This window comes from Schistocerca americana, chromosome 6, assembly GCF_021461395.2.
Source record: "Schistocerca americana isolate TAMUIC-IGC-003095 chromosome 6, iqSchAmer2.1, whole genome shotgun sequence".
Classification (NCBI taxonomy): domain Eukaryota; kingdom Metazoa; phylum Arthropoda; class Insecta; order Orthoptera; family Acrididae; genus Schistocerca; species Schistocerca americana.
This window is the reverse complement of record NC_060124.1, coordinates 424,001,584-424,014,885: the sequence shown is the minus strand read 5'-3', so window position 1 is coordinate 424,014,885 and position 13,302 is coordinate 424,001,584. Positions and strand designations below refer to the sequence as shown.

The following is a 13,302-nucleotide window of genomic DNA, read 5'->3' as shown; positions in this document are numbered from 1 at the left end:
AGGGTGCGCAGTCGGGGACACTCCAATAAAATGTGGGTGACCGTCAGCCGGGACCCACACCGACACAGGGGGGGATCCTCCTGACGCAAAAGATGGCCGTGCGTCAGGTATGTACGGCCGATGCGGAGCCGACACAGGATAACAGAGTCCCTGCGAGAAGCCCGCAGGGAGGAGCGCCACACATCGGTCGTCTCCTTAACAGCCCGCAGTTTATTCGGGGGTGTCATGCCACGCCACTCAGCGGTCCACATCCCAAGCACCTTACAGCGCAACTCCAGCTGCTGATCGCGAGCCGTGAGGCCGATTTCCAAAGCTGGGGCGTCGATCGCCCCTTTGGCCAGCCTGTCGACACGTTCGTTCCTCGGGATGCCAACGTGACCTGGCGTCCAAATAAAGACCACCGAATGACCAGAGCGGGTAATGGCGGAAACAGACTCCTGAATAGAGGACACCAGAGGAGAGGAGGTATAGCAGCGGTCGATGGCCTGGAGGCTGCTCAGGGAGTCACTGCATATGACGATGGACGTACCTGAGCAGGAACGCATATGCTCAAGAGCGCGCAATATGGCCACCAGCTCTGCAGTAAAAATACTGCAGCCAGCCGGCAAGGAGCGCTGTTCAACATGGGCAGCGTGAGCAAAAGTGTAGGCAGTGCGACCATCAACCAGGGAACCATCAGTGTAGACAGTCTCACAGCCCGAAAATGAGGCGAGGAGCGCAATAAAACGGTGACGGAGGGCCACAGGCAGAACCGAGTCCTTGGGTCCCTGTGCCAAGTCCAGACGGACGGACGGCCAGGGCAAACACCAGGGAGGCGTAGGTGCACGGACCCGGAAGGGAGGCAGAAGAGGGAATGACCCCAGTTCGGACAGCAGGGAATGGACGCGGACAGCTATGGAAAGCCCAGACCTAGGTCGCCGTTCGGGCAGATGGACAACCACGGCAGGGAAAAGCAGGCGATGATTGGGATGGCCGGGCGAGCAATGCACATGGACAGCATAGTCGGCGAGCAGTCGATGACGGCGAATCCGCAGCGGGGGAGTCCCGGCCTCCACCAGTAGACTATCCATGGGGCTCGTACGGAAAGCGCCAGTTGCAAGCCGAACCCCACAGTGGTGTATGGGGTCTAACGACTTCAACACTGAGGGTGATGCAGACCCATAGGCCAGGCTCCCATAATCAAGCCGGGACTGCACAAGGGCTCTGTACAATCGCGGCAGCGTGCAGCGATCTGCACCCCAAGACGTGTGGCTAAGGCAGCGGAGGGCGTTGAGGTGACGCCAGCATTTTTGCTTCAGCTGAGTAAGATGAGGATCCCACGTGAGCCGGGCATCAAACACGAGTCCTAAGAAGCGGCAAGTCTCCACCACTTCAAGCAGGTGGCCGTCGAGGTAAAGTTCAGGATGAGGGTGGACCGTCCGACGCCTGCAGAAGTGCATAACTCGAGTCTTGGCCGCAGAGAACCGAAAACCGTGAGTCAGAGCCCATGATGCTGCCTTGCGAACGGCTACTTGCAGCCTGCGTTCGGCGACTCCCGTAGTCGTGGAGCTAAAGAAGATGCAGAAGTCGTCGGCATACAAAGAAGGAGACACCGACGACCCCACGGCTGCAGCCAGACCATTAATGGCCACGAGAAATAAGGAGACGCTCAACACCGAGCCCTGCGGGACCCCATTTTCCTGTATATAAGATGAACTAGAGGCGGCACCCACTTGCACCCGGAAAGAGCGGCGCAATAAGAAGGTTTGAAGAAAAGCCGGGAGCTGACCACGAAGACCCCAGTCATGTAACGTAGCAAGGATGTGATGCCTCCATGTGGTGTCATACGCTTTCCGCAGATCAAAAAATACAGCAACGAGATGCTGACGTCGGGCAAAGGCTGTACGGACAGCAGATTCCAGCCGCACCAAATTGTCCGCTGCAGACCGGCCCCGACGGAAGCCACCCTGGGATGGAGCGAGGAGACAGCGCGACTCAAGGACCCAACACAAACGCCGCCCCACCATACGTTCGAGCAATTTGCACAAAACGTTGGTGAGGGTAATGGGACGATAGCTGTCCACCGCCAGTGGGTCCGCACCGGGCTTCAAGATGGGGACAATAACACCCTCTCGCCATGGCAACGGGAACACGCCTTCGCTCCAAATGCGGTTAAATATCGTGAGAATGTGTCTCTGGCAGTCCCTGGAGAGATGCTTCAGCATCTGCGCGTGGATGCAGTCTGGTCCTGGTGCTGTATCAGGGCAATCGGCGAGGGCAGCGAGGAATTCCCTCTCGCTGAAAGAAGCATTGTATTTTTCAGAACGACGCGTGTGGAATGAGAAAGGCGTCCGCTCGGCTCGCTCCTTTAGAGAGCGAAAGGCGGGGGGATAAGATGCAGTCGCAGAGCTCTTAGCAAAGTGCGCAGCAAGCAGTTCAGCAATGGCGGCAGCGTCCGTGCAGACAGCGCCATCCAAGGAGAGCCCAGGTACACCCATAGGGGTCTGGTATCCATAAATCCGCCGGATCCGGGACCACACGAGCGAGGGGGAGACACGGGAGCCCAAGGATGAGACATACTTCTCCCAGCACTCCTGCTTACGCCGGGCAATAAGACGACGGGCCAAGGCACGGAGCCTCTTAAAGGCGATGAGGGTCTCCAGAGACGGGTGCCGCCTATGACGCTGGAGAGCCCGCCTACGGTCGCGAATAGCCTCAGCAATCTCCGGCGACCACCAGGGTACAGCCTTCCTCTGAGGGAGTCCAGAAGAGCGGGGGATGGCAGCCTCGGCCGCCGAAATGATGGATGTGGTTAAGACGCAGACCACCTCGTCATTGTCACCCTGTGGGGGAGACTCAATGGTTGCAGCAGAAGTAAAAGCCGGCCAGTCAGCCCTGTGGAGAGCCCAGAGGGGCAGGCGCCCAGAAGAATGACACTGGGGCAGTGATAAATAGATGGGTAAATGGTCACTACCACACAGGTCAGGATGCACTCTCCAGTGGAGGGATGGGACAAGTCCAGGGCTGCAAAGAGAGAGATCGATGGCCGAGAAAGAGCCATGGGCCACACTGAAATGTGTGGGAGCACCGGTATTCAAGAGGCTAAGGCCGAGCTGAGCCAACACATGCTCCACGGCCCGACCGCGGTCATCGGAGACAGTCCCACCCCATAGAGGGTTGTGGGCATTGAAATCGCCCAGAAGCAGCAAAGGTGGCGGGAGTTGAGCCAGCAGCGCAGCCAAGACATGTCGGGGGTGCTCCCCATCCGGAGGAATGTAAACAGAGCAAACAGTAATAGCCGGCGAGAGCTCAACCCTGGCAGCGACTGCCTCTAAAGGCGTCAGAAGGGGTACTGGCGAGTAACAGACAGAGTGGTGAACAAAAAGGCAAACCCCACCTGACGCTCGTTGACAGGCAGCGCGGTTCTTATAGTATCCCCGATAACCGCGAAGGGCGGGGGTCCGCATTGCCGGAAACCAAGTTTCCTGCAGAGCAATGCAGAGAACAGGGGAAACACTCAGAAGCATCCGGAGCTCAGGCAGGTGGCGGAAATAACCGCCGCAGTTCCACTGGAGAACGGAAGCAGGAAGGGACGGGGAGGGCGTGAATGCGACTAAGAGGCAGACGGCGCCTCAGAGCCAACTGCCGCCACCGGGGGAGAGTCAGCTGAGTCCATAGGAAAGGCCCCCAAGGGTTCCGTGAGTGCGAGATCCGCGGCAGAGGCGAGGATCTCCACCTCATCCCCGGAGCCAGGACTATGTACAGCAGGCGGTACTGAAACCGCTGGAACGTCCTTCTTCTTGGACACATTCCGTTCCTTCTTCTCACGTCGGCCCTTAGGGTGAGAGGGCTGGGAGAGCTTCTCTGAAGGAGCGTCGGAGGCTGACAACGACACAGAAGCCCTACGACCAGCAGGTGGCGGAACCTTCAGCCACTGGCTGACATCCGGCTGGGTAGGAGAAGAAACGGAGGAAGGGAGAGCCCCGAGGGACCCCTTCCGCGAGAGAGAAACCGGCAGAGGCAACGCCGGCGGAGAAGGAGGGGGAGGGATCGAGCCCCCCGGTTTTGGAGGAGATGTCACTCCCGAAGTAAGCGTGGGGGGAGCGACAGAAGAGGGTTTGCCCCCAACTGCTAAGGGGGCAACAGAGGAAGGCTTGCCCCCAGGCACGAGGGGGGCAGACAGAGATGCACGGCCCCGAGGGCCCACTGAAGGCGGCACAGATGAGGCGACAACAGTCGCTCGCGTGGGCGACGATAACGTGGTTGCAGCATAAGATGTTCGAATGGAAGCAGGATACAACCTTTCAACCTTTCATATTTCAGTTTTGCCTCTCGATAAGTAAGAAGAATCTTAAGTCCTCCATGTGCTGGAGTGCCTTCAACAGAGGGGAGATCAAATCGGATTGACTGAAAATGGGGGAGAACAAAGCGGTCATGGGGACGCAGCTTTGTTTCCTGAAGACAGAAGATGACCGGCGAGTAGGATCGTAAGAGGATCGACAATTCATCCCGATTGGCTCGAATGCTGTGGATATTCCAGTGGATAATGGACATAGGATGAACAGAAAATGGAGGAATGTGACCAAGGTTGCCGTCAACTCAACGACTGCTCAGAGCTTGCGACCGACAGCATGGAACGGTATTCAGCCGAAGGCAGAAGATCCTGATCCATAGGTGTTCAGGAGCAGCTCCTGCCACCAGCGATCGGCCGGTTGATCGGTCGCCAGCAGTGCGGCGCCTCGGCGACACAGAAGACGACCGAGGGCGGTTACCGCCAGGTGGTGCTGTAGATGAGACATGCCTCGGCGGAGGAGAGGAACTGGGTTTCTTATTAGCCTTCTTGGAAACATGATGTTTAGATGAAGGAGGAACCGATGGTTGTGAAGTTGGGGTACATAAAAAATCTTCATGAGTATGCTCTTTTTTGGAAGTCTTGGTGTCTGACTTTGGGGCTCGAGATTTAGCAGAACCCAATGAAGGGTCAGCCGTAGAGTGAGCAGGCGAAAGTGGGGAGGTTGAACGGGCGATCTTTGCACTGGCCGATCTGACGACCGTGGCACTAAAGGTGAGATCACAAGTCTGCGTGGCCGCCTCCTTTGTTGGCCGAGGAGAGGCAAGGACAGTGCTGTATTTTCCTGTCTGAGGCACAGTGGGCTTTCGACTGGCGAATAATTTTTGAGCAGCAAAGGTCGACACCTTTTCCTTCAATCTGATTTCCTGAATGAGCTTTTTGTCTTTAAAAATGGGGCAATCTCTAGAGGAAGCAGCGTGGTCACCCATACAGTTGATGCAACGAGGGGATGGAGATGGACAAGCAGCCTCATGGGCATCCTTGCCACACGTAACACATTTGGCCGGATTGGAACAGGACTGGCTGGTGTGATTGAACCGCTGACACCGATAGCAACGCGTAGGGTTTGGGATGTAAGGGCGAGCGGAAATTATCTCATAGCCCGCTTTGATTTTCGATGGGAGTTGGACTTTGTCAAATGTCAAGTACGGGTTGGAATGATGTTCATGTCAACCCTTTTCATGACTCTATGAACAGCCGTTACGCCCTGGTCAGACAGGTAGTGTTGAATTTCCTCGTCGGACAATCCATGAAGGGAGCGTGTATAAACGACCCCACGTGAGGAATTTAAAGTGCAGTGCGCTTCCACCCGGACAGGGAAGGTGTGTAGCAGTGAAGTATGCAGCAATTTTTGTGCCTGGAGGGCACTGACTGTTTCTAACAACAAGGTGCCATTTCGTAATCTGGAACAAGACTTTACAGGACCTGCAATTGCGTCGACACCTTTCTGAATAATGAAAGGGTTGACCATGGAGAAGTCGTGACCTTCATCAAACCGAGAAACAACAAGGAACTGTGGCAACAATGGAAGGACTGTCTGTGGCTGAGACTCATTGAACTTACACTTGTGAGCAGACGTAGTAGAAGATGAGGACACCATTGTGAAAGTATCCCCCATGATTACCAGCGTCTCCGATGGCGCGCTCCTTCATTGTGGGGCCCTCTCTGAGGGCACTCCCGCCTTAGGTGACTGTTCACACCTCAGGTCACACCTCCCGAGAAACGGATGGAGGGACTAATCGGCACTTTCGGAAGGTATCAGCTCGGGTAATCACCCCTCCCTGGGCCTGGCCATTACCAGGGGGTACGTAAGTGTCCTACCAGTCTACCCGGGGTGGGGAATTACATGTTACCCCGTCACCGGCTACGCTTGGAAATGCGTGGGTCGGCCTTCAGACATGCACAGGGAGGAAAAAAGAGAAAGGGAAAGGAAAGAAGAGAGGACTCAAATGCCGCAGCAGAGAAAAGGGCAAAGAGAAGAGGTAAGGAAAAGAGAAGGACAAAGGAAGGACGAAGACTTGCAAGCAGAGAAAGCAAATAATGTGTTACATTGTTGAGCGTCCCCCCAGAGGGGGAGAAAGGGAAGGAGCGAGGCGGAGGTGGGGGGGGGGGGGGGGGTGAAGATGGGGGATGGGGAAGGATGTGGAAAGGGAAGGTATGCAGCCCGGAAAGGAAGGAAGGCCACATTAGCTCGGGGTTCCGTGCTCGCTACGCACGTATCCACAAAAAGAGTTGTGGACCCCCTGGGGGGTACGAGCTTTTGTGTGTGTGTGTGTGTTAATGGATTTCTTTAATAAGTCTTTCTGTTTTGTTATTAGTTGCAGTTAATAATGACTGAGATTGGTGGCTAAAATAAAGTCATTAAAGCTATTTTGGTCAATTAAGGTTTTCAATAATAGTGCAACAAGTATGGTTTTTTCCTTGCTACAGAGGTGAAGTGAAGTTTTTAATACTAGCTTTTGGCATGAGTTTAAGTTTCTTGACGTCATCGACTTTATTCTAGCAATATAGATCAAATGAAGTCACAGCTTTTTAAGTGAATTACGGGATGATGTGGACTTCATGTGAAGCATACAGGGCTAATGAAATTCCCAAAACCAATTTTTAGAAAATTTATTTCAATGTTGGAATCATATATTTCTATTTATTTACATAAAGTTGAACTGGTAATACCAAGTTTGTGGGTTTTTGTGGATTTAGTGTAATTTTGGCTTACTGGAATTTTTTATAAGTTTTTTACTGGGTGAGTATTTTATATTAGAAATGTCATTTATTTTGTTTGCCCCCACCCAAAACCCCCTAATTCCTGCAGTTTCCCCGGTAGTTTCATGATCTTCAAATTATTTTGATTATACTCTGTGTAATGGGATTGTGTTCATCTGTTTGTATCTTGGTGTCATAGTCACCATATTGCATACGGGTGAAATGACAGTATCTCCAACATACACGACTTTACAGATCAAAGCTGAGAGCCTCTATTGGAGGTTTCGATACCTCCCAGCAAAAATAGGACAATAACTAGTAAACCACAATGGTGTGCCAACCAACATTAAGGTTGATGACAGCTTTACTTACTACATAATACTGATGAACAATATAAAATGAACTTCCATGAACAATTTAAGTGGCTACCCTGCCAATAAAATGGCTGTTTTGACACCTTTCAGAACATAAATAAAATAGTATATTATTACGAAGGGAAATTCAGGAAGCAAATGGCAACCACTTAACTGCTGCCAATTGATGTGTGGTGCACATCAAACACACACGCAATACTAGTGTTTATCAGTCGTCGTCCAGGCAGTCAAGTATGGGAAAAGGTTTAGCAACAGAGTCGGGGAAGATGGGTGAGCTAGTAAGTGGCTAGCCTCCTCACTCGCACCCCCCCCCCCTCTCTCTCTCTCTCTCTCTCTCGCAAAATGTTCATTGCCACTGAGGTCACTTATGTCCTTAACATGTCTATTTGCCCCCCTAAAATAGTATTATTCTTCACTGCATTATTATTATTATTATTATTATTATTATTATTATTACTACTACTACTACTACTACTACTACTACTGTGCAAACAAACTTCATCACATGAATAAATATTGACCAATACTCAAAAATTATATTTAAACAATGTATATAGTTTTATAAGAATGAATGAAAAATTATGTAACACTGAAGCAAGAAAAGGTGTACATCAGGCACGGGTAACATTTGCTGATCCACAGGTCTGAATCGCACACATGTATAAGCTCATGTGCTGGCTTGTCACGTGATGCGACAGCAGTGCTCCTAGCACATAAAGTCAAAGCTGTAGCATCTATGAATTATGTTTATGGAGTAATGCACTGATGTGAATGGCACCCCTTTCCTGAAACACCGAGCCAACAAATTATGTCTCAGAACACATTTTTGAGAGTATATTCTTTTTACGCTCATCCCATCTCCAGATGTTCACATTTATTTAGCCATTGTGAATATTGTTTCTTTATGCAAAACATCTTAAAAACTTCCACAGCGAAATTCTGGAACACTGTTAGTAAACAAACAATGTTTATGACATGTAAACATCTGAAGATGGGATGCCAGACATACAGGAATATCGTGGTAAAATAAACACCTATAAAAGTAACTGGTTGCAGTTAATTTATTATAAATTACCTTCAGTTTCTAAAGTTTCAATGTCATAACATGCCTACAATGAACAATAAAGACGAAAAAGAATCATAGAAAAGCAAAATACGGCAATGAGATAGGCAATCTCAGCCAACAAGCAATTAGGAGTAACTTTACAATTTTTGGAGACAGACTGACCTGTAGAGTGTTTGAAATTTAGTATGTTCATGCCCCCAAACACTATCAGCAAACATTTTTTAAATATTTGTACACATGTACCTTTGATGGCTGATTGCACATCCGGAGTGGTTTCTACAACATTAAATAAATAACGCTATCATTTCTTTATTCATTTTAAAAAGTTTAAACGTCTAAGATGCTTGCAGCTAACATATATTGGCTGTACTACACATAAGTCAAATAGTAAAAATTCAAACAACAGAATGGCAAATATCCAAAAAAGCATAATGGGTGAGTGCAATGCATGAACTGGTTCCATGGGTCAGATTGAAACCAACCACAGGCTGGATCTGGCCTGCGAGCCGCCAGGCACCCACATGTGGCATTAATGGATATCAGTGAAAAAGTAGCACGGCTATGGAATTCAATCACACTGAAAACATAGTTGCTTGGTAGATTTGACACAATATCTGACTGTATGAAGTGGAACGAAATGACAAGAAACAAGTATCATGCCATTCAGATAACTTCGTAACATTGTTATAGGAAGCAGGGCATTGCTGCAACAGTTTTTCAGCCATAGGAATACAGAGACTGAATGCTGTTTAGCTTCCACAGATTAATACATATCACATAGAACACAGTAGGATACATCATAAATAAATACAGAGAATACAGCAGCTCTCACTGTGGAGGTTAAAATTCATATTATACAACCAAAAAACTAAATAATAGAAAATAAACAAAGAAACTCTTATTCATAAAAACCTTCTAGGATATTATCGCAAAAAACTGCCTCAGTAATTGTTACCCAAAAGAATGTCATTTGCTGTACTATTCAAAAATGGTGTGTCTGGTTATCGGTGTAGCAACATACATGAATTTTTACTTGTTTGTTTATTTATTCATATGGTACAAATACAGTGCATGTCCTTAACAATTACGAACAATAGACAAAATGGAAAATGCTCTCAGCAGTTGTTAACAAGGAGAGCAGTTTCTAATGAGCTAATATTTCACTCTGCACTGGAATGTGCACATTTTCGAAACCTCCAGAGTGATTGAAACTTTAAAGTGGACCAACACTCAAACATGGAACCTTGGCTATCAAGAGCAGTGCTCTTACCTACTGAAATATCCAGACACTACTGGTTCCATGGCCAGACTGAAACCAACCATAGGCTGGATCTGGCCTGCGAGTCACCAGGTGGCATTAATGAATATCAGTGAAAACAGTGAAAAAGTAGCATGTCTATGGAATTCAATAACACTGAAACCAACTTGCACGCCTACATTCATTATGTGTAGTTCCACATCTCATAACAGTCGTAGTCACAACGGAGCATGTCTGAAGGATCTTTGCATAGTACTTCCAAACAACATAGGCACTGCAATAATGTACTGCACCACAAGAATAGTTAAACTTAGAAAATTGGGTCAACAAGAGGTTGCAATTCCACCCGTCCCCTTTGACACATGACATAACTATCTTGTGTTGTGCGACATCATAGTGGTGCAGTGTTTGAGTCAGCCCATGTTTGTAGATGCTGTGTTATTGTAATTGGTGGCGCTTCCTTGGGTTGCATGTTTATGTTTTGAAGTTATTTGTTAGGTACCAAAGTGAGCCATTTGTCACTGTTATCCAAATGTGTGAGGTTGTCATTGCAATAGAGTGTGCCAGTTCGCTAGAGAGCTACTTCGATTTAGCATTTTGCGAGTAATGGATTTGCGTTTGTATTTGGTATTGTTCATGCTGTGTGTTACTTATAGTTGGGAATTTAATAGCTTTTTTCAGTAACAGCTACAACAGAAATTTATGCTTGGGGCAATGGGCAAATATGTGGCATCTAGAATGAAGTTCCTACAGTTACTTGGGCTGATTGTACAGAACTTTGTTTGTTTTTAGGTTTTAGTGTGTGTGTGTGGGGGGGGGGGGGGGGATGTAAGGGGGAGGTGGGGGAGAGGGGGGGGGTGAGAGGATGGGTTGGCCAACCAACAATTATGTGACATGGCTTTGGTTGGTTAATATTTTTTGTGGTTTTATTCGTTATTTATTGTAGTATGGATGGTATGTGTGTTCGTTTTTGTATATCAAAGTAGTTAGTGATGCAAGTGTTCATGAAATTCGGGGTTTTTCTTGTTAGTACTTGGTAATAGTGTTGGATAGTAGTTTGTAAGTATCGTGGATACTGATTTACCATTGTTGCTTAGGTTATGTTATTTGAGTGTGTGGTATTTTTGGTAATGCTGGCTTTACTTTAGTAGCCATAAAGGTCAATTGGAACTCCATTGTTAAATGCAGAGGAGGAAGCACATAGAATGAGTACATTGACGGCCTCTATGAGGGGGAAGACTTGTCTGATGACATGACAGAAGAAGAAACAGGAGTCAATATAGAATAGGTAGGGGATCCAGTATTAGAATCAGAATTTGAAAGAGTTTTGGAAGAGGGGATATATAATATTTCATCAGAATTTCTAAAATCATTGGGGGATGTGGCAAGAAAATGACTATTCACTCTGGTGTCTTGAGTGTAGAGTCTGGCAATATACCATCTGACATTCAGAAAAACATCATCCACAAAATTCAAAAGATTGCAATAGCTAACAAGTGTGACAATTATCATACAATCAGCTTATCGGCTCATGCATCCCCACTGCTGACAAGAATAATATAGGCCTACAGAACAACAGAAAAGAAAATTGAGTATACCTGTTAGATGACATGATGCATGTGCTACTCTGAGAGGAAGAGGAATTCATGGCAGGTCACATCAAACTAGCCAGTTGCCTTACACACACACACACACACACACACACACACACACACACACACACACACACACACAGAGAGAGAGAGAGAGAGAGAGAGAGAGAGAGAGAGAGAGAGAGAGAGAGAGAGAGAGATTTCAACAGAAATTAGCAGTTAACATTTTTTTGGTTGTTATATTTATTTGGCATTTTATTTTTACTTCCATCTCAAATTCTTCAAAATATATTAAGCACTGCAAGCATGTAAATGCATTAGCAAAATACCAGTAAAAAAAAAAAGTCACTACAGTCAAACATAGGTCACCTTGTATGCTGAGAAAGTGTATTAAAATTGTTAAGTTCATGCGGAATGTACATTTTGGGACAATCCAATGTTTATGTGAATATTTGAAAATGATTGTTTGCAAGTCGATCCTATGTTTTCAAGACAACAAATTTTCTATTTACCTGTTACTTACAAAGTGTGAAGAATAACAGCATCTCCAATATAAAACATTACAGTAAATTGTAGCTAAAATTTAATATGGGGTCACGATGTCATTCTGCCAACATTGTTTCAAAACACTTGAATGGAGAATGATGTAACTCTTCATTCCCAGCACACACATGTGTATATGTGATCCAAAATTAATGACATCTGTTATCATGAATAAATTTAATGTTATTTTTGTTCGTTCATTTCTTTTGAAGTAAATATTGTAATACCCAATGTTTCAGTCTGCAGCTAATGACAACTGTCAACATCCCTGTGCTGTCCTAATGACAAGAGCTGTCCAATGGAAGTACTAGTACAGCCACAAGTTGCTTAACAATTTGGGTAAAGAATTATACAATAAAAGCACAGTACCATTCTTGTACTTAATCAACATTGTGCTAATTAAGTGAAAAATTATGGCTGTATAACTTAAGGCTTGGTACACAAATGGCATTCATTTGAGATTATCTGTCAAGTTAATAAGGTAACATCACAGTCGTTACGTAACTCTTTAAACATATTATTATTTATTTCGGCTATATTTCATATACAGTATTCCTCACAGATAAAATTTGCATAAAATAAAAGTTAATTACTCTGTCATCGGTTGAAAGCACTCATGATACACTATGCACTATTTATGCCGTTAAAAGTTCGTTTACTGTCATCATAAACAAACTCCAAGTGTTGATCAACAATTAAGCTAAGTATCTTACTATGGTGAAGCACTTAAAATTGTTTCGAATTTGACTGGCGAAATTTGTTACGTAAACTGTGTCAAATTCATTGTATTGTGCACACCAACGTGCTTAAAGAATAACTATAGTTATGCCTGACAACCGTTACGAAACTGCTCATTAAGAGTCTGTAACACTAACCTTGTGAAGTCCTGTTGGGCTTTGAACTCCAAATTTTTGCAGTACGTGCACTTGCTCCATACGTGTTTATTTTCAGGTACTAAAATCGTTTTTGGCATTTTAGTTCAATAGACGAGTTTCATATTCTTTTCATCGTGACACTTCCATACTAGAACGTTTCACATGACCGCTGACGACGATCACAATCCAGTGACACATATCACCTCACACGTGGCACTCCAAGTGATAAAACACGCCGTCAACTTTCCACCCTCATTTTGATTCCATTAATTACACGTCCTCACACGTCCACAAACCCCAAACACCGTATCAGCTGCACAGTGTTTCTGCCATATGCTTTCGCTATCTAGTACTTTGCTTTTCACAGATATTGCATGTCATATTCAGATTTGCGCATGCAAAATGTATGCATTTTCTGCTAGAGGAAATAAAATGCGTTTGTTATGTAGCAATGTATTAGCGAAAAAAGCTTAAGAAAGTAAGGTTTCTGCGTTTATGTATCAATGTTTTAGAGGACGTAAGATATAGTACACCGACACCGAAACGTACGGCACATTATTT

General features: G+C 46.4%; 1 protein-coding gene across 1 annotated transcript in view; it reads right to left on the bottom strand.

Annotated features, from left to right (window-relative positions):
• Positions 1–13,068, bottom strand: part of LOC124619391 (vacuolar protein sorting-associated protein 54) — a 154,927-nt gene extending 141,859 nt beyond the window's left edge. The window contains exon 1 of the mRNA XM_047145738.1: positions 12,742–13,068. Coding sequence (XP_047001694.1) covers positions 12,742–12,839 — 98 coding nt within the window. The 5' untranslated portion in view covers positions 12,840–13,068. The remainder of the gene's footprint in view (positions 1–12,741) is intronic.
• Positions 13,069–13,302: the final 234 nt, after the last annotated feature.